This window comes from Xyrauchen texanus, chromosome 44, assembly GCF_025860055.1.
Source record: "Xyrauchen texanus isolate HMW12.3.18 chromosome 44, RBS_HiC_50CHRs, whole genome shotgun sequence".
Lineage (NCBI taxonomy): Eukaryota > Metazoa > Chordata > Actinopteri > Cypriniformes > Catostomidae > Xyrauchen > Xyrauchen texanus.
In genome coordinates, this window is record NC_068319.1 from 25,968,080 (window position 1) to 25,995,233 (window position 27,154).

Here is a 27,154-nt window from a genome sequence, read left to right on the forward strand (position 1 = left end):
GTACCATATAAGTCCAAATCTCAGTGCTTCATGGCCACTGTTTGTCATGTTTCCTGCTTTCTAATTCCTATTAAAGGGATAGTTCACCCAAAAATGACAATTCTGTCATCATTTACTCACCCTCATATCTTTTCTAACCCGTATAGCCTTCTTTACTCGGTGGAGCACAAAAGATGATTTGAAGATAGTACTGGTCTTCTGAAGTCAAACGGCAGCTTTGTGCGATGAACAGGCCAAAATGTAACTCATTATTCAGTGATAATCTATTCAAGTGAAAACCCTGATCAGTCTGATTCTCGAACACATAATTTGGACCCAACCTGGTCTCAGAATAATTTTATTAAACCTGCTTATCGCAGCGGTTTCCTGGTAAAATGAACACTAGAGGTGCTACAACAACAAGTTTTATTAACTTTTTCACAAATCACGAGTAAAATGGCAGATTATCAGTTTATAAACACTTACTTTTCACGCTAAATTATGACATCTAAACACTTTCACAAGCGCATGACTTGTAAGGCAATTAATTTTAACATTTACATGACATAACCAACTACATTTGTCAGTTTGTTTGAGTATGATCAAATGAGTGGTTGCTGAACTGATATGCTAATGCAGTGAACTTGCTAATGCAATGCAAAGAACCGGGGTATGAGTCCTGAAAAGCATGCGAGTCGTGTGGTGGAAGTGTCATTGAAGCACCACAAAATGATGTGTTTGCTGCAGCCTATGGGTTTTTCATGTCACATTTGCTTTTTATGACACTATCGGTGAAGTTTAGGTTTAGGGTAGGTTCATTTTTATCTTAAGAAAACTATTTGGGAGAAACTGTAACTTTCTTTTAGCGCCACACAGTTGCCATTTCATCTCAGAACTGCCGCGATACATGTTATGAACCACGCAATAAAATTTTTATTTGTTTTGTGACCTGTATCAATTGATTCATTGAAAAGATCCGTTTCAAATGAATAATCTGTTCACAAAACAGTCATTGATACTTCTCTCATAAACTCGCATAAACTAGAATGGCGAATATCAAGATTTTCAGTGAAAAATGACTTATATTTTAGGATGTTTTCTCACACAAATACTGTATATGACATATTTCTTCAGAAGACGTAAAATATAGTATATGCTTTTTTATATGAATGTTTTACAGCGTGTATATTGTAATAAATTGTAGATGATTGTAAGAGTGCAAATTGTATTTCCCTTATCTGTTTGTGCAAGGAACCAGGAGTACAGACATTTCAAAATAAGAGTCCCCCTGTATTTTTGACTTGTTTATTATTAAAAGTCCTGCGTTACGCACCAATTATTATTATTTATTTTTTTTAGCCCCTTTTATCCCCAATTTGGAATGCCCAATTCCCACTACTTAGTAGGTCCTCGTGGTGGCGCGGTTACTCATCTCAATCTGGGTGGCGGAGGACAAGTCTCAGTCACCTCCGCTTCTGAGACAGTCAATCTACGTATCTTATCACGTGGCTTGTTATGCATGACACCGCGGAGACTCATAGCCTGTGGAGGCTCATGCTAATCTCCACTATCCACGCACAGCTTACCACGCGCCCCATTGAGAGCGAGAACCCCTAATCGTGACAACGAGGAGGTTACCCCATGTGACTCTACCCTCCCTAGCAACCGGGCCAATTTGGTTTCTTAGGAGACCTGGCTGGAGTCACTCAGCATGCCCTGGATTCGAACTCACGACTCGAGGGGTACGCATCGATTCATAATTTTTTTCTTTTCTTGTTATTATTGAAAATTTGGTTTCTTGTTGCCTCTGTGACTGTACCCATCAAAGTAAGAATATTTTTAACACATTCAATATATACATTTTAAAAACTATCAGCAGATTATTCAGTTATTGCCTTTCTTCCAACACATTATTCTATCGGCAAAATCCAATATCGGTTGAACTCTAATTGGTAAGTGTTGATATATTGGTACATAAAACAATTTTAATATGATCTGGTATGGACATACCATACTGTAAAGGTCTTCAATGGAAAGGAGGAGGCGAGAACCGGCTTGACGATATAAATAATAGTTTAATGGTAAACTTAAAAGACAACATAAACACACACATGACGGACAGATCCGCTAACGATCTCTCTCTCCCGCACGGCCCTCTGCAGTCAGCCTTTAAACCTCACGAAGGCATAATTAGCCTAATACGGGACCGGTTGTGTAGGATCACGACCCGGCCCCGCCCTCCGCCCTGCCACACATACAAATTTAATTTGTCTTCAATTATATTTTCAAATCTGTGCAGCATCGCTGTGAAAGCTCCTGTTTCCATTCAATGTAATTGCATGAAAATAGAGACCAGTACAGTCATCATAATTTCTCATTTGAAGTTCAGCGGAAGAAAGAAAGTCATACGTGGAAATAATGACATAATTTTCATTTTTGGGTGAACTATTTCTTTAACACTGAGGAAAAGAAATTGTGCCTTCATTTTTCTTTCATGTGAGCATTTTGTCATGAGGCGGTTTTACTCCTGTGAAACTATGAACATAAGGACAGCATTGAAAGCACAGTTGCGAAGCCAATCCCATTGAAGGTTTGTTTTTTTGACAGCTCAGGTCGGGGAACGTGTCTGGACAATGAGCCTCTGAAACGAGACTTCCTGTACCCCACGGTGGCTCCAGGGCAGGTGTACGATGCAGATGAGCAGTGTCGTTTCCAGTATGGCGCCTCCTCCCGGCAGTGCAAGTATGGGGTAAGACGGCTGCAGCACACTGTCAAGCTCTGGGAATGCTTATGGTGACATTTGGTGGCTTGTGTTTTTTTGCAGTTTCTGGAAAGGAAATTATGCTTTATGCACTGTATGTGAACCATAAAGCAATTTTTTTTTCAATGTTAAGACTTTATCCTATCCAAGTTTACTGTGCAGACAACTACAGTAGAAGCCATTTGTAGGTTGATATACCAAAAAGTAAGTTATAAACATTACATTTTAATCATAAAACGTGGAAAAACAAACAAACGATGAACTAAAAAATGTACTAACACCATGTCGTAACCCCCACAACGTGATAAATTGACAAGCAGTTAATCTCTTTCATGTTACCAATAAATCCTGAGATTCTGTTACTTCATACAGCAAGTGTGGACAGAAGAATTACTTCTGGAAACTGGTTAGGACAAAGTGTAATACAGTACACATCAAGTGCGATCAAATATATGCTACGCACTTGCTCTACCTGTAAGTTTAGGATTTGGTGTGTATGTACTTAAGTCTGAGGGCAGATTTAAATAACATTGGACGATTAAGAAGGTGGTTAGGACTTGGAGAGCAGGACTGCTGCTTAAAGAACTCAGAGGAGACATGATGCCAGAGGTCAAGCAGTTATTTTTTACAACTGATCCAGAGGAGACTAGCCAAAGGACATGATGTGATCTGCAGGCAACAGAAGAAATCTCTGATATATAGAGAAAAATACGTACCTGAGTGTGCTGGTGTCTCATTTGAACTTGTAAAGAAAATATTGTGTTTACATTTTTATAACATTTGCCCTGATTGGGAGGAACTTTTGGAAGCTATGAGAAACATGGATGATAGCAATCAACTGAGACTATTTTCACTTCTCTTTGAGGGTGCCATGTTGACATTCCCTTGTAGTAGGTCACATGGTATTGTTGAAATTAAAGATCATTGTTTAATCTGCACCTGAGATGAGCTCCGTCCACAAATGTTATTATCGTTAACGAAAACTAAATGAAACAATTTTCGTTAATTGAAATGAAAGTAAAAGCTATCATTGGAAAAGCTGAAACTTGTAGTAGGTCACATGATGTTGCTGAAATGAAAGGTTATTTCTTTATTAGCACCTCAGAGGAGCTTTGTCAATGACTGTTATTATTGTTAACGAAAACTAAAAGTTACTGAAAACATTTACGTTAACTAAAATAAAAAGTAACATTGTTAGAGCTGAAAATTGTAGTAGGTCACATGACGTTGTCAAAATGAAAAGTCGTTGTTTTATCAGCACCTGAGATGAGCTTCATCCACAATTGTTATTATCGTTAAAGAAAACGAAATCTAAATGAAAACATTTTCGTTAACTGAAATAGGTCACATGACGTTGTTTAATGGTGTAGTATCTAAGATTCAGAAAGCCTTGTTATTAATGACACCTGTGGCCGTTAAGTGAACTGCAGCCAGCTACCTGTTGCTCGTGCTCTTGCTCGTGCACACAATCCATAGGGACGTGAGCGATCATCGAACAAAACAAAGAGGCTGAACGTGATTCGCCGGCATCATGGTAACAGATGAGGTAGCATAATTAAAATGACACAGTTATGATTGTTTTACTACAAACTTTGATACTGCATATTATATTCGACTCTGCAGTGCTGGAACAGGGCTAAAACAATGTGTGGATATCGGTCTGACTATGCAATACTGTAGTTCGAAGTAATCACTTTTCTATGCATGATACATTGACTGCATTTATACGATAGCCTGTGTCGTTGTTAGCTAGCTAGCCAGCTTTATCGATAGCTATTAGCTAAATTTGGTGGATGATGACAGTAGCTGTTTATAAAACAGACTGTACATTATAAATATGTTGACACAATTCAGTATTGATGTGATTCCATCACAACTGTAATTTTGATATATCGATGCGCTATTGTTTTATAATAATAGATTGTATATATTTTCTGTATAACCAAGTTACGTTACACTAATGAATGGAGCTTTTTGCATTATCTTGAACATTGTCTAGCATTCATTTCATGTATTATTGTAGTTTAAGTCGCTGAGTAATTACAGATTAACATTGACATTAACCTGACTTTTAGTATAAAGAGAAAATCGTTTAAATATTTTGAAAGTTATGACGCAAGGTGGCTTGCAATTCGTCAGCGTTAGCAGACAAGATCAAGTTAGCTAAAATGACACCGCTCAATCCTTATAGCACTATATTTCACATGCTTTGCAGTTATGCAAGCTTACTCGTCCAGTAAGAAGAATGCCAATTCAGGGTCTGTTTTGATCCCCAAAACCGAACGAAGGTCCCTTCATGAATCCAATACCCTGCTGAGGTTCACTCCAGTTTTCGCTCGACCACGATCACGTTCCTGCTTAGCAGACGGGATTCTTTAGATACATTTTTTTTTTTTTTTTGCTGGATTCCATCTCTAAGATAATGTTACCTAATGTTGCAGACTGTCTGTTGTCGCTGTTGAATAGCGGAAGAGAAGCTATTACTGAGGCAAGGCTCTCGGGAGCGTGCATAAACGTCACATACTTTGGATTTTCCTGGCAAAAGCGACCCGCTCCCTTCGCATGAAAATCAGTCCACAGGCTGTAATTGGCAACCTAGGAAGTCCGGGAGGGGATTATTTTTAAACTTGCGTTACAAGCCGAATATTACATGAGAAATGTTACATATTGCACCTTGCATATACACCCTAAATGTTATTGTTTTATTAGCACCTGAATTTTGACACTAAATCAAAATACATTTTCATGACTTCAAATTAAAATTTAAAAAGAAAAAAGACAACAAATTAATTTCATGTTTTAGTTTTTGAAACTTTTGGATTCTGCCTTCATTAAAAGTAAAAATGACACTAAATAAAGATAACACTAGATGGCCCTGAGAACTTTAAAGGGACCATTCACTCATAATTTACTCATCCTCAGTCCTGGTCACAATTCTATTTCATTGTATGAAACACTGAAATTGAGAGGACAAATTGAAAATAAAATACAAATAAAAACGAAATTAAAAACTATAAATAACCCTGGACTTGGCCCACATATCTTTCAACAAAAGCCCCTACTTGGGGTTTGTTTCTTTGTCTGCCAATTCCTCCAAATTTTGGAAATCATAATGATTTTCCCCAAAGAATAACAAACTTAAGAAAATAAACTGACACTGACAAAAAAATCTAAATAAAAAAACAACAGGCAGCGCTTGAATGAAGCCAGAAAAAATGTATGAACAATAAGGGATGGCGCTCTGCTTAGTACAAATATGTGGCTTTGCTTCCTGCACCAGAAAAGAATTCAAGTACTCAAGATTACAGAGTTCTTTTGTTTCATTGAGAGATATATCTGACACAGAATGAACGCATGCCAAATAGAGAACCCTGTAATTTCTCTCTTAAGCTCATAACTGTGGAATACATCAGCATGGGAAATGGTAATGTGGAGAAGCCTTGCATTCCCTTGGCTCACATTTAATACAGCGTGTAGCGTTTGTGGATTCTGACTATCCTGCTAACCATCTGTTTAATACATGCCCTTTGGAGAATTTTAACCACACCAATGGACCAAACGTTTGCATTTGGTTTGGAAAAACTGTTACAGAGAAATAAACACACACCCAGGGGGTGGACGAAAAATTAGAGACCTAAAAATATATTAATATCAAAGACCTAATAAGGAGTCGGGCCACCTTTTGCCACGATCACAGCTTGAATACCTCTTGGAATGCTGTCATACAAGTCCTAAACTGTGTGGAGTTGGATTTTACCACTTTTTTCATGAAAGAAAAAAAACTTGAGCCTGGGGGTCTTTAGGGATGAAGGGGGTGGACATCTGTTTCTAGATCTATTTCCAGAACTTCCCATAAAGGTTCAGTGATGTTTAGATCTAGCGACTGGGAAGAATGTGGAAGGTTTTAGACTTTATCCCGATATTTATGAAACCATTTATATGGAAACACCATATCAAATAGCATTTTAGCGCTTTGTCAACTGTATGTTTTAAAACAAATTATTTAACTTTTTCGACACTAATTTCATTGATGAGATTAACATCGAGCAGAAACGAGGCACATCTAGTAGGGAAAAATGGGCATATATATTTTGTCATTTGTATTTGACATTTAGTGGTGTATTTGAAGGCAAGCATCATTATTATTTCATTAGATGATATTAAACTTTAAAGTCATTGCACAGTGTACAAGTTCAAACCTAAAGAAATACAGTTATAATTGCTCTTACTTAGGGTTAGGGATTTGAAGCCTTAACCTTAAGTGTTCATGATTTGTTGAGAAGAGGTGTGCTATTACTCCTAAACATTTACATTTATATTTATGCATTTGACAGACTCTTACAGTATATCCAAAGCAAATTACAGTGCACTTATTACAGGGACAATCCCCACAGAGCAACCTGGAGTTAAGTGCCTTGCTCAAGGACACAATGGTGGTGGCTGTGGGGATTGAACCAGCAACCTTCTGATTACCAGTTATGTGCTTTAGCCAACTACGCCACCACTACTCTCTAAACGATTTATTGTATTGAAGGAGGGACATGAGTCAAATCTAGAGACTATTATATAGCAAATCTTTAAATATTACTGAAAATACATCTAAAAAGTCCCACTAACTTTTGTCTCAGCCTCAGATAAACTCAAAGATCTGAAGTTTCTGATTTATGTGCTTTAAAATGTGACTTATAAACACTATTTTTTTGTGCCTTCTGTAGTTCAGCGTACATTGTATACAATTGACAGTTTTATAGCCTGTTACTGATCTGTTGGGTGTTTTAAGTTAGTTTCGAAGGGAGCAGGCTGTAAATAGGCAAAATAGGTGCTTATGAGAATTCGTTTTTTTACGTTTGTGAGGTTCATGGCATTGTGTCTTAATTAAAAGAGTTTTGCAAAATACGCAAATGTCCTGGATTGCGACATAAAGTTTGTAAATTCCTCAAGGCATCTATATATATATATATATATATATATATATTACTCTTTTTTCAGAGTTATACACAGTGTTGTGAATACTGTGAGTAACCTGAGTCAACACAAAATACAGTTTTAAAATATATATATATATATGTGTGTGAAAAACTGCCCCCTTACACTTAATAACTGGTTGAGCCACCTTTAGCAGCAACAACTGCAACCAAATGCTTCCGATAACTGGAGATCTGTCTTTCACAACGCTGTGGTGGAATTTTGGCCCACTCTTCTATGCAGAACTGTATTAGTTCAGCCACATTGGATGATTTTCAAGCATGAACTGCCCGTTTAAGGTCCTGCCGCAGCATCTCAATCGGGTTCAAGTCAGGACTTTGACTAGGCCCCTCCAAAACTTTAATTTAGCTTCTTTTGAGCCATTCAGAGGTTGACTTACTCCTATGCTTTGGATCACTGTCATGCTGCTTAATCCAGTTGCGCTTGAGCTTCAAATCACGGTCTGATGACCGCACGTTCTACTTTAGGATTTTCTGGTAGAGAGCAGAATTCATGTCAAGTCACCCTGAAGCAGCAAAGCATCCACACACATCACACTACCACCACCATGCTTGACTGTAGGAATGATGATCTTTTTGTGGAATTCTGTGTTTGATTTAATGGGACCCCTGTCTTCCAAACAGTTCCACTTTCGACTCATCAATCCACAGAACACTCTCCCAAAACCTTTGAGGATCATCAAGGTGTGTTTTCGTAACAAGCTCAGACGAGTTTTAATGATCTTCTGGGTTAGCATTGGTTTTCGCCTCGTTACTTTTCCATGGTGCCATTATTGTTGAGTTTTTCTGATGGTGGAGTCATGATCAGTGATCTTTATTGATGCGAGAGAGACCTACAGTTCCTTGGATGTTGTCCATGGCTTTTTTGTAACTTCCTGGATGTCGTCGCTGTGCTCTTGGAGGAATTTTGGAAGGTTGGCCACTTCTGGGACGGTTCACTACTGTGCCAAGTTTTCTCCATTTGGAGATAATGGCTCTCACTGTAGTTCGTTGGAGTCCCAGAGCCTGTGAAATAGCTTTGTAACCCTTCCCAGACTGGTGTATTTCAATCACCTTTTTCCTCATCTTTTCTGGAATTTCTTTTGACCTTGGCATAGTGTGCTACTGGGTGAGACCTTTTATCCAACTTCATGCTGCTGAAAAACTTCTATGTAGGTGTTGATTTGATTTAACCGGGCTGGCAGTAATCGGGCCTGGGTTTGTCTAGTCCAGCTGAACCCCATTATGAATGCAGTTTCATAGATTTGGGGATTTAGTAACTAAGGGCAAATACTTTTTCACACAGGTCCAGTTGTATTGGATAACTTTTTTGCTTCAATAAATAACATTATCATTTAAAAACTGTATTTTGTGTTTACTCAGACTGCCTTTGTTTTTTAGATTTTGTATGAGACAATTTAGTATGAGATATACACTAAAACAGAAGAAATCAGGATAGAGGCAAATACTTTTCCACGCACTGACTAATATTTATTTGGTACTTGGACTTGCATTTCCATCCACAGAACTGCCGCTCACTGGATTTATTTTAGTTTTTGGCACCATTCTGATAAATTCTAGATACTGTTGTGTGTGAAAAGGAGATCAGCAGTTCTCAAACCAGGCCATCTGGCACCAACAATCATCCATTCGATTATCTAATCAGCCAATCGTGTGGCAGCAGTGCAGTGCATAAAATCATGCAGATAAGGGTCAGGATCTCTCTCTTTCTCTGTATATATATATATATATATATATATATATATATATATATATATATATACTGTAATTTACTTAAAGGTGCACTCAGTAATTTTGTAAAATGTGTAATCTTGGACTTACACGAACAGGACATTACTGAGATTAAGTGAGTAGTATTCAGCTGGTCATGTGATTCTACCATGGCAGCCCCCATGTGTGGACCCTCTCCATGTGAATTATAAAGTTACTGATCTGACTGGATTACTCAGTTCATGTGATTGGTCATGATTTTATGCATACGTTTCAAAATTCCTTTTAATTTATTTTGGAGTAAAACTTTTTTAATTAGGAAAAAATTACTGAGTGCACTTTTAATATTAAAATATATTTGTATTTTAGTATCAACTTCATACACAAGCACAGGTTCTTTTTACAGTATTACAAGTTGATAAAAGAATTCTGGGCTTTACTGAAAACATTCAGAGCTTAAGCCCCTATTGCCCACCCCTAGCGCCGCCTATGGTGTTAAGTAGGTAACCGCCTAGCAACCACCCAAATCACTCTAGCAACCACTCTAAACACCTAACCAAACTTATAGCAATGCCCAGCCAGCCTAGGGTTGTCAACTTGGCCCCATGAAATTCCAGCACACCTGATCAATGACTGAAAAATGTACTGCAGGCCATCGTTCAATAAATAAAACATATTATTTATGATTGTTTAATCTTTGTTTGATATGGAATTATAAAGTTAAAACTGTGTTTTACATTTAAACCAAAGGAAATCCAATAAATGTTCAGAAACCTTTACACAGTTCTTTTTTTTTAGATATACAGTACGTATTTCAAGATTTACACATTTCGATTTAATAAAAGATTTCCATCAAATTGAATTGAGCCATTTTCAACACAAATTAAAGCATTATAGTTAGTAGACTAAAGTTTAAAGGATTGTTCACACAAAAGTTACAAATATAGATGTCAGTCATCTGAACAAACCAGTTCAGACAGATGGCTTGGAAAATCCTGGATGGGTGGCAACCCTAAGGCAAGCACCAAAATGTCCTAGCATGGTAGGGACGAGTTTGGCATGGGCAACCACTCAAATTGTCTTCTCCTCCAGTTTCAAAGTTAAACTTCTTCCCAAAGAGCCCAGAGCTTTAACACTCGTCATACTGGATTTTGTGATGAAGCACTCTCCTAAGTGAAGGAGGCAGCGGTTACTTTACTATGACTTTGAAAAGCAGGCCGATTTAAGAGAACAAATAAATGGAGCAGTGGCCAGTCATTGGAGTCCTAACTGATCTACAAGCCTTGAAGATCTGGAGAGCACTTCTCTAAAGCAGAGGCAATTACCAATGTCCTTTCGCCTCTGATCTAAGACCATTTTCTCTTAAAATCGACAAGTTCCTTCCCTTCCAAACAGAAAAGGCTGACACTTAATCAGAGTAAAAATAGGCCCTGTCCAAATGTGGACCAAATTTCTTGAGGTCTTTGCTTGCGCTCGTCTGTGAAGTCAACAGAACTATAGTATATTTGTCATTTTAGGTTTCAGGATTTCCAAAGCTGTTATGTGCCCTTTTGTCAAGCCCGCACTCGTGCTGACTTCACAGTGGACTTCACAGCTATTACCCCACAGTCCATGTGGCAAAGAGGAGGACCATTAGGGTGCCGTTTGGGACAGAGCCAAAAAATCCTTTCAACATACAAAATCAAACCACAAAACCACACTTTTCTTTATATAGCAACAAATCTGAAGAATGTCTCCACATGCTAGGATAAGCATACTTAAGTTATTTGTCCAGACTCTTGGCCTATAGAGCACTCCACAAATCTTTTAAGCTGCATTAATAGATGAAGAGAGTCATAAAGGGAAAGTTCACCCACAAATACAATTTCTGTCATCATTTATAGAATAAAAATTTTTGGGTGAATTAGCTATTTTATTTACAACTCAAACCAGAGGTGGCTCTGAAAACCATTTGATGGCAGTAATTACTTAAGTCTTAGTAGAGTAAGCCAATTTTTATCGCTACCCTGCACTCTCAGTTTGAAATCGTCAATGCATGGGCCTTGTTGGTCAACCTTACCCCTCTGACCTTCTCAGCATGGGCATCTTGAATGGGCCAGCAGGAAACCTTATTAAAACCAGCCACAGACATGCAGTGTTTGCAACCTGAGAATGGCAGTTTGCCGCTTTATTTAATCTGGATGGGCTGGGCAGTGGAGTCTTTTTACTGACCTTGGGTCAGTGGCGGTGCTCCATATCATAACTCTTTTTCATAGGGGCACTTCTGTGTCCTGTAAATCCTGTGAAGTTTAGGCTTTAAAGGGAACCTAGTGCACTTTATTGGGGAATCTAAGGCAAGGTTCTGCAAAGATATGCCTGTAATGTACAGAAAGCATTATTTTTTTTCTATGTACAATCTTTAGACCTCAAAACCTTGCAAAGTGATTCTGTCTTACTATGTAAAAGCAGTGCTTAGATAAATTCTTTTTCACAAACAACATAGTATGCTCTATTTTCCTGGCTATGCTAGTCACAGCGCTACATGCAACTAGCATGCACTGCGTCTTATCCAATTTAAGACTAATTTAAGTTAATTCTAAGCGCAATTTTTGTGAGAGTACAAATCTTTAGCACACTTTTTGTGAGAACGCTAATTCTAAGTGTAATTTTCTTGAGAGCGCTAATGCTAAGCACAATTTCCATGAGAGCGCTAATTCTAAGCGCTAAGCACAATTTTCGTGTGCACTAATTCTAAGCACAATTTTCACGAGAGCGCTAATTGTCAGTGCAATTTCTGTGAGAGCACTAATTCTAAGTGTAACTTTCGTGAGTGCCAATTCTAAGTGCAATTTTTGTGAGAGTGAGAATTTTCAAAGCCGTTTTTGTGAGAGCACTAATTCTAAGTGCAATTTTCGCGAGAATGCTAATTCTAAGACCAATTTTCGTGAGTGCTAATTCTATAAGCAATTATCATGAGAGTGCTAATTGTCAGAGCAATTTCTGTTAGAGCATTAATTTGAGCCCAATTTTCGTGAGTGCTAATTCTAAGGGCAATTTTCGCAAGAACGCTAATTCTAAGACCAATTTTCGTGAGTGCTAATTCTAAGCGCAATTTTCGTGAGAGTGCTAATTCTAAGCGCAATTTCTGTGAGAGTGCTAATTCTAAGTGCAGTTTTTGTGAGAGTGCTAATTCTAAGTGCAGTTTTTGTGAGAGTGCTAATTCTAAGCACAATATTCGTGAGAGCGCTAATTCTATGCGCAATTTCCATGAGCGCTGATTATAAGTGCAATTTTCACGAAAGCGCTAATTCTAAGTGCAATTTTCACGCTAGCACAAAGTGCAAGTGGCCATGGGTGACAGTGTTTGCGCTATCTGTGACCGCAATTTTCTTGTGCACTAATTCTAAGTGCAATTTCTGTGAGAGCGCTAATTCTAAGCGTAATTTCTGTGAGAGCGCTAATTCTAAGCGTAATTTCTGTGAGAGCGCTAATTCTAAGAACAATTTTCATGAGAGCGTTAATTCTAAGCGCAATTTCTGTAAGAGTACTAATTCTAAAAACTATTTCTGTGAGAGCGCTAATTCTAAGCGTAATATTCGTGAGAGCGCTAATTCAATGCGCAATTTCCATGAGCGCTGATTATAAGTGCAATTTTCAAGAGAGCGCTAATTCTAAGTGCAATTTCCGTGCTAGCATAAAGTGCAAGTGGCCATGGGTGACAGTGTTTGCGCTATCTGCGACCGTATGCGTGCAAACTGTGGGTTTATTATTTTTTTTTAATGAAGAGGTGCAAAACGCAATTTGCTATTTTTTGGAGAAATAGGTCATTGCGCAGAGACGTATGAGAACCACGTCTATTCTCAGCACAAAGTTGAAAGTCAGTTCCCACATTTGAAGTTTGTGGATTCCACAAGCAGATGATATCAAAGAGCTATCAATCACTTTTAACACTAGCCATGTTTTGTGTGTCAGTAGATGAATATGAATATTTATACTTACCATCTTTATAATTTAGTGCAGCCTACATTCAATTAGTCCTGATGAGCACCACATCTTCAATGCGTATATAAGGAACGTTTCACTGTCATATAGATATGCCTGACATTCAACAAGGTCGTAATATTTATATTCTTCAAATGCATTCCAAACAGCCCATTTAGACTACCAAATTCTAATGAAGGGCCTTCATTTATATCAACATTGCTTGACAGGGAATTGAATATATAAAAGAAAGCAGACGGCGCAATAAACGGACAAGAATCTTAGTATTGAATCGCACTTGATCAAACACATTCACGCTTCGTGCGTGCTATTTTGCCAACCCACTAACATCAAAAACTTCATGGCCATGCCCACTGACTTTGCACATATGACGTATTGCATAGTGCTGTGTTATAGACGTAGCGGTCTTAAAATAAGGCCCAGTGTGCTAGCTACTTGTAGGATGGTTCTAGCATATTGAGCTAAGTGAGACTAAATGAAAAAACTAGTTCCCATAGGTTGCGTATTCATTGCAATGCACATTAAATCTCTGGAAACCCTTATCCTCAACAATATTAATCGGTCGGCAGGCTGTGGCTATCCACTTTGCAACCGCAATCGTGAAGCCACATTCACATAATTTGCACCAGGGCTTCAACGCACCACTCAACGCCAGTGTCAAGAGAAGATTTGATCTCCGTGTGAAAAGCGCTGCAGAGAATGCACTGCCCACCTAATGATACTTCGACCAAATTGTCCGGATATAATGGCTGATGCTTCAAAATGTCAGCTGCAATGGGGTAAATGTTGAGTGACATGAAACAACACGTGACGGAAGGAAAATGCCGTTGCTTCACTTCAGCGAGTCATGTGAATGCGGCTTTAGTTTGCTGTGCATCTGATAGTCAGCAGATAGTCCACGGGAGAACTCAGGGAGGGAGAGCCTGCCGCAGCGGACCTTCATCAGTGCCGTGTATCGTGTTTGGATTTAAGGTGATCGTAAAGACTAGATGTGCTTCTTTGGTCATTTAATTCTGCCTTATAAAGGCTGAAAAGTACTTTATTTTTGTCCCATCTGAAAAAAAATTGTTAATGGACACATCGACAAAAGAATCCAACCTACTCCAACCAGTGTTGAGAACTCACTCAACACTCGACAATTTTAATATAAAACATGTATTAGTAAATGTTCAAATTAACACTAACCAAGATTAATAAATGCTGTAAAAACATTGTTCATGCTTACTTAAAGGAATAGTTCTACTAAACTTCTGTCATCGTTTACTCAGCCTCATGTTACTCCAAACCCCTTCCATGGAACACAAAAGTTGATGTTAAGGAGAATATTAAGGACTGACGGCCTCAGTCACCACTCACTCTCATTGTATATATAAAATAACATTCTGCCTAACATCTCCTTTTGTATTCCACATAAGAAAGGAAGTCATATGGTTTTGAAACAACATGAGGGTGATTAAAGGAATAATACCAAAAATGAAAATTGTCTCATTATTCACTTACCCTAATGCCATCCCAGATGTGTATGACTTTCTTTCTTCAGCAGAACACAAATGAAGGTTTTAAGAGGAAGATAGAGCTCTGTCAGGTCCTTATAATAGAAATACTGGTGCCAGCACTTTGACGGTCCAAAAGTCACATTTAGGCAGCATAAAAGTAGTCCACGTGACTCCGGTCGATCAGTGAATGTCTTCTGAGGCAAATCGATAGGTTTATTTCAGAAACAAGTCGATAATTAAAATGTTTAAATCATCGCTTCCATCCAGGGCTCTGATGCTGTTTGAAATGGCCGAACTCTAGCGTGACGTTCGGTCTTCTGTTGTAAATAAGCGCCGCTTCCGAATTCTTGCGTGAACTCCCGAAGCGCTAACATCACGCTTCGCGTCAGCTGCTGGCAGGAAGTGCTTTTTAAAGGCTAATGAAGTTTTAATTATCGATTGATTTTTTACACAAACATATGGATTCGCTTCAGAAGACATTCATTGATCGACTGGAGTCGTGTGAATTACTTTATTGCCGCCTAAATATGACTTTTGGACCTTCAAAGTGCTGGAACCCGTGTACTTCCATTACAAGGACCGGACAGAGCTCTATCTTCTAAAAATCTTCATTTGTGATCTACTGTAGAAAGACAGTCATACACATCTGGGATGACATCAGAGTAAGTGAATAATGAGCGAATTTTCATTTTTGGGTGAACTATCCCTTTAAATAATGACAGACTTTTCAATTTTGCATGTCTATTACTCTGCAATCTTTTGGGAATTGATGTAGGCCTATTCTGATCAACTTGCTTTTGCCTTCTTTCCTAGGAAGTGTGTAGAGAGCTCTGGTGCCTTAGCAAAAGTAATCGCTGTGTCACCAACAGTATCCCAGCCGCAGAAGGAACCCTGTGTCAAACCAGCAGCATTGAAAAAGGGGTAAGACTATGTTCTTGAAATATCATGAAATTCCCATTTATGCTAGTTTGGTGCTATTTGAGCTGGTGGACCAGCATAGCAATGAGCGACAGGAAGGTTATGGAATGCCAGGTAGGCAACACAGACAGTGGGAAAATGGCTTTGGTCAGTTTAGGTAAGAGAATGGCACTGTGTGTGGCGCTTGGCCCATCTGTGGCCATCCTGGCTTGCTCTTATTGTAGATATAAGAATAAGAAAGCCTATTCCCAGTGTTCACTCATGCACGCAGCGTTTGGGTCATCAGTTCAAATTTCTGCTGGCCTAGGTTACACGGACAGTTTTAACAAAAACTACACCGGCCATTGTCCCCGCTCGTACGATAGCTCAAGAGGAAGAATGGGAGAGGACCATGAGCTGTCGGCCTTTGTTACCGTTCGCTCACTGGATCTATTTACTGCCAAGCTCATGTGTGTTGTCTTGGACAACCAGCGAGTCCCAGGTTGAGCCGCTGTTTTTTTTTCAGCGGGTGGCATACTTATATCTGCCCCTGCCTGGGTCAGCATCAAAGAAATATGAATGTCAGCCATTTCTCACCAAGCGTCCAGTGGACTGGAGGCCCTGCCAGCATGAGAGAGATTAGTCACATTTCACATTAGTCCTTGATTTATTAAAAAAAACAAAAAAAAACAACTCATCAAACTTTTTCAGCAAATTCAAAAAACAAATATTCTGCCTCTGAAACATATTTTTTTCTGCTAATATAATACCAATAAAATAGTATTAATATAATAGTTCCCCTAACACTTAAAATCCTGCAATTATTTAGTTAACCTCGTGTTGTTCCAAACCCGTATGGTTATTCTTGCCATATAATCACAGTTTACAGTGACCAGGGGCTAGCAAGCTACAAAAAACATAATAAAAGCACATAAAATAGTGAAAAAAACGTAATTTTATCATTATTCACTGAAAATCTTGCCTTCCTTGTTGTTCCTTGTTAAGTAGCTTCAATGTGGTGTTTGTTAGTAGCATTATATAGCTAACTCCTTTTTCCAAAAAAGAGATAGTCGCTTGACTGTATCTTAAATAAAATCACCCCCATGAAATCAAAATAGTAGTTAGGTTTGATGTCATCTATATGCTGGTGTACTCCTTAAAGTTGACAAAATGAATGTAACGCAGTTCGATGGAAAGGAGGAGGAGGCGAGAACCAGCTTGATAATATAAATAATAGTTAATGAGAAACGGTTCTCTGATACACCGGCGCATGGTCCTCGATCACTCCTCCACCCTCTCAGGCGGATGACAGCCGCTCCTCCCCGGGCAGACTGGAGTCAGACCCACGATCCCCGGTGGAAAGAACGCCCCTCCGCGTTCACGGCGACTCCTGGGGACACTCCTCCGCCCCTAACAGCGGCCCTACCGCTCCAGACGGTCGGGGAGTCACTTCCCTCCTCCCCTCACGGACGGTGGTTTTCTGTCGACCCCTCCACGTTTCTGGGGGATGGCAGGGCACTCCTCCGTCCCTGGCAGCGGCTCCATCGCTCCATGCGGTCAGGGTGTCCAGTCCCCACTTGCCTTGCAGACGGCGGCCGTTCACCCCGTCCGGTCGGTCGGCTACTCCCTCCCCCGGTGGATGGCAGCGGCTCTCCCCCCGGGTGGACAGCAGTGTCGAGGATTTGCCACCAGTGTAACGCGGTTCAATGGAAAGAAGGAGGCGAGAACCGGCTTGTCCATATAAATAATACTTTAATGAGTAACTTAAACAAAAGACAAACACTCACACATGACGGACATGTCCGTAAACTATCTCTCTCTCCCGCACCATCCTCCACAGTCGGCCTTTATCCCTCTCGGAGGTTTAATTAGGCTGATAAGGGACCGGGTGTGTAGAATCACGACCCGGCCCCGCCCTCCACCCTGCCACAATGAACTATTAGCAGAAAAACATTCTGTTGAGACCAACACAAAATAGGTATAGCTTTAAAGCTTAGAAGCTGTATTTACAATGCATGTAAGCATTTTGACCAAAACTGAACAAGCGCTTTGAAATTTGCCTTGTGTCCTGTTTTGATAATTTATTAATAATTTTGCACAGTATACACAATATTATTGGAATATGTCATTGGAAAGCTCTCAAAGAGTAGAATACAACCAGCATATTTGTTAACCAGCCTAGATATAGCAAGTAATGTTCTCTTTCTCTGACAATGCTGTTTAAAGAGATTAAAGCCTGATTTCAGACACCGCTAACTGAGGACAGCCTTTATCCTTGCCATGTTCTTCCTGTCTGTGGGCAAGATAGAGAGAGAGAGAGAGAGAGAGACAGAGAGAGGGAGAGTGAGAAAGAGACAGTATTTAACCTACTGACACAGTTGTTCAATGATGACAAACAGTTTCCAGTGTCTCCAATCCCTGTCCTCAAATCCCCTGGGTTAAATCATGAGGTTGTGTGGTGAAAAGGAAGATTCCACGTGGTCATGGACATTACAAAGCCTTGAGTCTGTTTTGTCCTGGTGTGGATTTAGGTTAGGGACAACAGGTAAATGCAGTGTTTACACAAAACAAGCTTTAGCCAGGGGATGTCTTGCAAACGAGAGATGGAATATATTTTGGAGAGCATGCCAATTACAAAGTGTGCAGCAATTATAATTGTATTAATAATACAAGGAATGTTCTTTCCTGTACAGTTGTTGATTAGTGATTTCAGAAGCAATGTAATCTCATGAAAACTGTCAAGAACATGCCATATCCACCCTCCCCATATATATCATATATATACGGAGGGCCATATAGAAAAATAATTATATACAGTTAAAATATTGAGCTATAAATCTGAATGTATATTTATAAACATCCTGAACATATATAGTTATAAATCTGAATATACACTTGTAAATCTAAATATAGACATACATCGGAATATATAGTTGTAAATTTAAATATATAGTTCTAAATCTGAATATATATTTATAAATCCTGAATATATAGTCATAAATCAGAATAAATAGTTGTAAATCTGAATATAGTCATAAATCAGAATATATTGTTGCAAATTTGAATAGTTGTAAATTTTAATAGCTGTGAATTTTAATATATAGTTTAAAATCTGAATATATTTTTATAAATCCTGAAAATATAGTCATAAATTGGAATATATAGTTGCAAATCAGAATATTTTATTGTAAATCTGAATATAGTCATACATCAGAATAGTAAAAAATTTGAATAGTTGTTAATTTGAATATACAGTTATAAATCTGAATATATATATATATTTATGAATTCTAAATATATAGTCATAAATCAGAAGATATAGTCATAAATCAGAATATATAATCATAAATCAGAATATATAGTCGTAAATCAGAATATATAGTCATAAATTTGAATATGTAATCATAAATCAGAATATATTGTTGCAAATTTGAATAGTTGTAAATTTTAATAGCTGTGAATTTTAATATATAGTTTAAAATCTGAATATATTTTTATAAATCCTGAAAATATAGTCATAAATTGGAATATATAGTTGCAAATCAGAATATTTTATTGTAAATCTGAATATAGTCATACATCAGAATAGTAAAAAATTTGAATAGTTGTTAATTTGAATATACAGTTATAAATCTGAATATATATATATATTTATGAATTCTAAATATATAGTCATAAATCAGAAGATATAGTCATAAATCAGAATATATAGTCATAAATCAGAATATATAGTCGTAAATCAGAATATATAGTCATAAATTTGAATATGTAATCGTAAATCAGAATATATAGTTGTAAATAAGAATATATAGTCATAAATCTGAATATATAGTCATAAATCATATATTGTTGTAAATCAGAATATATAGTTGTAAATCAGAATATATAGTCATAAATCTGAATATATAGTCATAAATCAGAATATATTGTTGTAAATCAGACTATATAGTGTAAATCAGAATATATAGTCATGAATCAGTATATATAGTCATAAATCAGAATATATAGTTATAAATCAGAATATATAGTCATAAATCAGAATATATAGTTGTAATTCAAAATATATAGTTGTAAATCAGAATATATATTCATAAATCAGAATATATATTCATAAATCAGAATATATTGTTGTAAATCAGAATATATAATCATAAATCAGAATATATAGTCTTAAATCAGAATATATAGTTGTAAATCAGAATATATAGTCATAAATCAGAATATATAGTTGTAAATCTGAATATATAGTCATAAATCAGAATATATAGTTGTAAATCAGAATATATAGTCATAAATCAGAATATATAGTTGTAAATCAGAATATATAGTTGTAAATCAGGATATATAGTCATAAATCAGGATATATAGTTGTAAATCAGAATATATAGTCATAAATCAGAATATATAGTTGTAAATCAGAATATATAGTCATAAATCAGAATATATAGTTGTAAATCAGAATATATAGTCATAAATCAGAATATATAGTCATAAATCAGAATATATAGTTGTAAATCAGAATATATAGTCATAAATCAGAATATATAGTTGTAAATCTGAATACAGTCATACATCGGAATATATAGTTGCAAATTTGAATATATAATCATAAATCAGAATATATAGTCATAAATCAGAATATATAGTTGTAAATCAGAATATATAGTCATAAATCAGAATATATAGTTGTAAATCAGAATATATAGTCATAAATCAGAATATATAGTTGTAAATCAGAATATATAGTCATAAATCAGAATATATTGTTGTAAATCAGAATATATAGTCATAAATCAGAATATATAGTCATAAATCAGAATATATAGTTGTAAATCAGAATATATAGTCATAAATCAGAATATATAGTTGTAAATCAGAATATATAGTCATAAATCAGAATATATAGTCATAAATCAGAATATATAGTTGTAAATCAGAATATATTCTTGTAAATCTGAATATAGACATAAATCTGAATATGTATTTATGGCAAGTTATAAATCAGAATATATAGTTTAGCATCTGAATATATAATTGTAAATCTAAATAGTCCTAAATATATACTTCTATATAAATATAAATATATATAAATATAACATCCTGAATATGTAGTTCTAAAATAAACATGAAATAAACATATTATATACTGTATAAACACTACCGGTCAAAACTTTTGAAACACTTGACTGAAATGTTTCTCATGATCTTAAAAATCTTTTGATCTGAAGGTATATGCTTAAATGTTTGAAATTAGTTTTGTAGACAAAAATATAATTGTGCCAACATAATTTATTTCATTATAAAATGTATTTATTTAGATTAATTTTGGATTATGTTTAGTCACCACATAATTCCCATAGTTCCATTTATGTTATTCCATAGTTTTGATTACTTTAATATTATTCTAAAATGTGAAAGAAAAAAAGATTATAAAAAAGAATGTGTTTCAAAACTTAGTATATAATCTTTTTTCAGTTGCCTACTGTTATGCATTAAATAAATAAAATACCTAAAATTAAAAATGCTTAATTTGCTTGTTGCTTCATGTTGGGGTGAAATTCCTTAGTGAAATTTACCCATTAATACATACCATTAAACATGCTAGTACTTTTTCCTGATTTTCTGTATAATTTCTCCATATATGTCAATTAGTGGTGTTATCAGGGTGAGTGTGTGGCATTTGGGACCTGGCCACAAAGCGTTGACGGAAGCTGGGGACCTTGGACCTCCTGGGGCGAGTGCAGTCGGACCTGTGGTGGTGGCGTCTCCTCATCCATGCGACACTGTGACAGCCCAGCGTAAGTAGGCAAAGTAAGCCAGAACAAAGCTGAACAAGTCCCTTTTTAGTCCAACTAAACACTGCTTACACTAGTCTCATTTCTGTCTCACCTCTTAAGCCATGACGTGCATATAGGTGCACAACTCAAGGCTAGCAAGATTAAAGGACATTGGTTAGGACATACCATAAGTGTTCTGTCACAAAGAAACAAAAATATGAAATTCTGTCATTATGTATTCATCTGCATGTAGTTCCAAACCCATATGGTGTTATGTGGCGGGAGTGTGGCCGGTATAATATGTAACACCGGTGTAAGAAGATTGGCTCTTAAAACCTGGCTACCTGAAGATAGGAAAACCAAACGCTTGAAGCCAAGCTGCCCTGGAAAGTATTCATTAACACCGGCCCCTGAGAATGCCTTCCAACCAGTCGCTCACCCCAAGCTTGACAGCTTGGGGGAGGCAGGGAAAGAGTGCCAGAGTCACCTAAGCTTTGGCAAGCCTCATTACCTGCCCTCTCAGGTCAAAATAACCTGCAAAGAAACTGCCAAACAACAAGAGCAGCTTAGCGTTCACTGAGAGACAAGAAAGACCTGAAAACATTCATCAAGTGTTTATAAGGCCAGGAGAAAAAGTGCGTGCTGCCCTGCTGGTCATAACAACCTGATCAGGTGGGAAATATCTTGAGCTCCCTGTCAAACAAACACAACTGGAAATTGCTTTTCATATTGGCTTGTGCAGCTGAGGAGTTTTGAGGTGTCCATTTATGGAACTAAAGTCAACTTTGATAGAATGTGTGGAGACTCCAGGGCCCCGTTATTAATTATGTGAATTATTAGTCGCTTTCACACATACAGCCTTTTTTCAGAAGATTAACTGCAATTTTCCGTTTAGAGGTCATGAGTGAAAACGACCCACTGGTAAATCAACTCTTGCAATTTCCCTTAATCAGACGTTGTGACATTAAATATGTGACATATGTAACATTCAGTTTTGATGCTATGTATGAACATGACCGTAAGATTGTAAGTTTGAGCATGTATGAGTTGAGGAATCGCTGATGTAAGAAATCTGCTTCAGGCCAATTCCAAAGTTCTGACAGAGATGACCCAGTTACTCTGGAGTATAAAAATGTCATCAATTTGGATTCCATGTCGTTAGAGGACATCAAACATGTTTTATATTTTAGAGGCGATAATAGAGAAAATCTCATAGTGTGTAATGCTCCGCAACTCCAACCTGAAGTCATGTGGGATGCAGCCATGGAGTCATGGTTACTACAATATTACTATAGTAAAACCATGGTCAGTTTTCATAAGGGTTAATCAACTATGGTGACAGAATTAAATGTAATGCAAATCTATATTTAATATACACTATTAAAACTAAAAAACACACTATTTTATATAACTGATTTGGAAAATAGCAATAAACCGCAGCAATTAACTAAATATTTTGCTTAAGAAAGATGGCAATGTCCCTTTAAGGCTGTGCAGGGGCTCATGTGAATCAGTGAATCATTTATGTAAAATGGTTCATTTACTATATATGAACGACTCGCTAAAATGAATCGTAGTTTCCAATGCTAAATACAAGATAATGGTTTATTTTAACCGATTCATTTACATGAACTGTCCTAAATAACCGATTCACTTAAATTATTTGATTTTCCCAGCGCAACATTTGAGAGAGAGAGAGAGAGAGAGGATGGTTTAATGAACAACAATTTGCAATTTTACCTGCCTGATAATTTCTGCATGCTAGCTCACTATTATCACAAACGGTTATGCTTAATTAACCGTGAGAGTCAGAATCTGTGATCACAGTTAAAATACAATTAACTGTGCAGCCCTATTCCAGTTTAATAAATATTGACTATTTTATCCAGTATTTGTGTGTATTATATATTTTTATGCTAATTAGAGTATCATAAATTTAGCTTAGCAACATGCTAATGTCAAACGAAAAACAATTGAGAGTTGAGTCTTCCATACTACAGTAAGCAGGGATGGATTACCGACCACGCCAATGGGGCCAGTGCCCAGGAGCCCTTGACTACCAGGTGCCCTTGACTGCCTGGGGGACCCCTGGGCTTTAAGGTTCTGTGATCCAGTTTGGCGATCCCCTCACTTGAAAACCCATCAACAATGATAACGAACACCCCCCAGACCGTTCAACAACTTTTGGGCGTGGAAACGATGAAACAACAAAGCAGGAAGCTGAACAAATGAATTACACAAACACAAAACACAACCCCCCAACCAAGCAGATCTGTCGCAAAAACTTGTGTGCATCTGATGTTCCGCAGAGCCATGGGCACAGAGTATATGCTAGTTGAATGCTAGGTGTGCTTTGGCCACTGGCCAAATGGCATAATGCTAATGGCATAATGCTAATGTGTGCCTTGGCCTGATAGACTTAAACACTAGTGACCTGACTCATAATGTGTCCCTAGACCTGGAAAGCCCAGAGCTTATTTAACTATTGACTTCGATTGGCAGTGTGAGGATTTATTTAAACTAATGACCTAAGATAGCAATGTGTGCCAGTGCCAGATTTGGCCAAGGCTTAACTTGTTAAAGACGTGCTTCTATTTTTCATGGCCTAAAGCAGACCTTACCATGCAAGCTGATATAAAAATAGCTCCAGTAACCACCTGAGCATTTTCAGAGAAAAACTCTCACAACGTGCTGTAGGGATCTGGCTTATCTGCAAAACTGAGAAATTTAAATGTTAGGCAATGAAGTTTTTTTCACCATGTGATACTATTGGCTGAACATGTCATGTGAGCAAGCTGATTGGCTAACAAATACCAAGTTCAAAGAACCTATGAGCTTGCTCCACATAAAGTTACATGCCTGAATTTCAGTCATATTTGTCTCTGCACTTTATACTAAAGCATTTTTTAGACATCTGTGACCATACATAGGACAATTGGCTATAGAAGATGGATGGATTTTTAAGACCCCATGAAATCAAAATGACAAAATGTTTTGTGGCTTTTAGTCCATGTACTCTATGTTAGCTTTGTTGCCAACTATATTCTATTGTACTCCTAAACATTGATAAAAGTATTTCTCTTCTGTGAAAATGTCACAAAAAAATAAAATAAAAATTGGTGACTCGTGTTGCATTGCACAGATATCTGTCCAACCAAATATGCAAATGTCCCTCCCCCAATATCACCTGCAAGTAGCAAATTATGTTTAATGGCTGTGATGTAAAATAAAGCCTATTGACTATTAAAAAAAGGACAAACCCTTCAATATATATACATCTCTGACTTCCTGTTTTAATAGGGAATACTTCAACACAAGAAATTAAACCGATTGTCAAGCCATTTCATTGTGTCTTTAACATCTCTAAAATGTCACATATCACCTTAAAACTGGTCTAAAATCAGTACAAAAGAGCAACATCAAGCCAGACCTGAAAGATGGCTTTATTTGTGTAATCTCATGACCCGAGCTGATCTTTCGGCAATAAACTTCTGCAGACAGCCTGGAAGTGTGTGGTTGCGTGTGAGTGCTGTGAGTGAGACGCATGTTGATATTAAGCGTACTGGACCGTTTGCCCTCCTCTGCTAAAGCAAATGCAGTGCAGATGCGGTGTGCTGTTGACTGGAATGGTGTGTGGATGGATTTTTCTCTCAGCATAAAATTATGGTACCTCATGAATCTTTCTTATTCAAACTCTTTCAGGCCGACAGGCGGAGGGAAGTACTGTCTCGGAGAGAGGAAACGCTACAGATCATGCAACACTGATGTGAGTTACCACTCTTTTTTTTCTCTTTGTTTGTTGAGAGAAATGTTTACGGTATAGTTTACCCAAAAATGAAAATTCTGTCATAATTTATTCACCCTCATGCCGTTCTAAACAACTTTCTTTATATGTAGAACACAAAAGGAGATGTTTTAATGCATATCGCGGTCCATCTTTTCAATACAATGGCAGTGGATTGTGACTCACTTTCAAGCTAAAAAAGGGCCCAAAAGTATCAGAATAAATTAGTCCATGTAATTCGTGCATCATATTCCAAGTATTCTAAAGGCGTACGATAGGTTTTGGTGTGAACCAACCTGAAGTTAAGAAGAAAAGCTTATTCACTGTGGCATGTGTGAGAACTTGCATTGGTTTGTTGCTAAACTATTTAAGTTCTCATAGCGCTCATGAACACGCAACAGACAACAAGGTTTTCGCTGAAAACTAACTTAAATTTCGTGTTGTGTCTCACCAAAACCTACTGTATGCCTTCAGAAGATTTGGAATATGGAGCAAAAGTTGCATGAACTACTTTCATGTTACTTTTTTATCCTTTTTCAAGCTTTAAATTGAGTCAATACTGCTCACGTATTAAAAAGACATATCAGGATATTTATTTAAAAATGTATTTTGTGTTCCGCATAAGAAAGAAAATCATATGGGTTTTAAATGACATGAGGGTGAGTAAATTATAACAGAATTTTAGATGATCTATTCCTTAAAAACAAATGTTAAAATGAGTTTCACACACTGAATATTTACTTCTTCAATAAACTTCAATATGAACTTCTAAATGTCCCGCCTCAACTTTGTCAAAACAGGGCAGACATCTGCACCTATCAAGGGATTTCATGGGTTTTTTGAATAAACATAAATAAACCTGATTTTATCAACATAAAACTGCAGCAATCCATTTTACTTCCATAATGTAACTTATATTTAAGCTAAATATATTCACGGATATAAAAAAATTAAAGTAAATAGGGACTTTATGTTATCCATTAGGAATTGATTGGCTCATTAAAAGTGGATGTAATATACCAGAATAGAGACAGGCGGTTGCAGGGAGGGGTTTAAAAACTAGAAGGAGTCAGTGATGTCAGCCGTAAAAGTATTGTTTTAGAGATGGAGCAATTTACAAAGAATGTGCACCAATGAATCGTGGATGACTACCTGGTATGTGTATAAAGAAGGTAAAGAAGGTCAATTTTGATTTCATGTTGACTTTAACATCTTTTTTCAGTCTTTCAGAAACACTCAGTCTTTGCCATACAATAATAATAAAAAACAATAAAAAAACAAATGCTTTTCCTTTAAAAATGTGAATAAAGATCACATTTGCCTTCACCATTTTTTCCAATGTGGCCTTTTTCTAAGGTGAAAATAGAGCTATTTAGATGATGCTGAGCCTATTCCACCTCAAATCTTAAAAATAACACTTCAGTGCAAGCAACGAAAGTTTTCTTTGGAAAACAAACAGCATTCCCAAGCACTATTGCATCTTTCTAAAGGTGCGTCGTCCAACACAAACGTGTTGTGGATATGGGCTATTGAAGACATCCAATCAGATTCAAGAAGCTTTAGTTAGCAGCACATAGCTGGATCGGAGCTTATAAAACAACAACCTCAGCGCACATGTAATGTAATTAGTTCTTTGGCCTTCTGGAATCCAAATGAAGCTTTTCAAGGAGACAACTAAGGGGTGAAGACCACTCTCTGGCACATTTATGTGGGACATTCCAATGTCTGAATTTATTATGGCTTTGGCTTTGAATTTATTAAATCATTGAGGATATGGCCCCCCT

General features: G+C 37.1%; 1 protein-coding gene across 1 annotated transcript in view; it reads left to right on the top strand.

The window, feature by feature from the left end:
* The window catches only part of adamts6 (ADAM metallopeptidase with thrombospondin type 1 motif, 6), a 108,757-nt gene that overhangs the window by 37,870 nt on the left and 43,733 nt on the right, over positions 1-27,154 (top strand). Inside the window, exons 10-13 of the mRNA XM_052116752.1 lie at positions 2,587-2,728; positions 15,726-15,833; positions 21,462-21,607; positions 25,289-25,352. Coding sequence (XP_051972712.1) covers positions 2,587-2,728; positions 15,726-15,833; positions 21,462-21,607; positions 25,289-25,352 — 460 coding nt within the window. The remainder of the gene's footprint in view (positions 1-2,586; positions 2,729-15,725; positions 15,834-21,461; positions 21,608-25,288; positions 25,353-27,154) is intronic.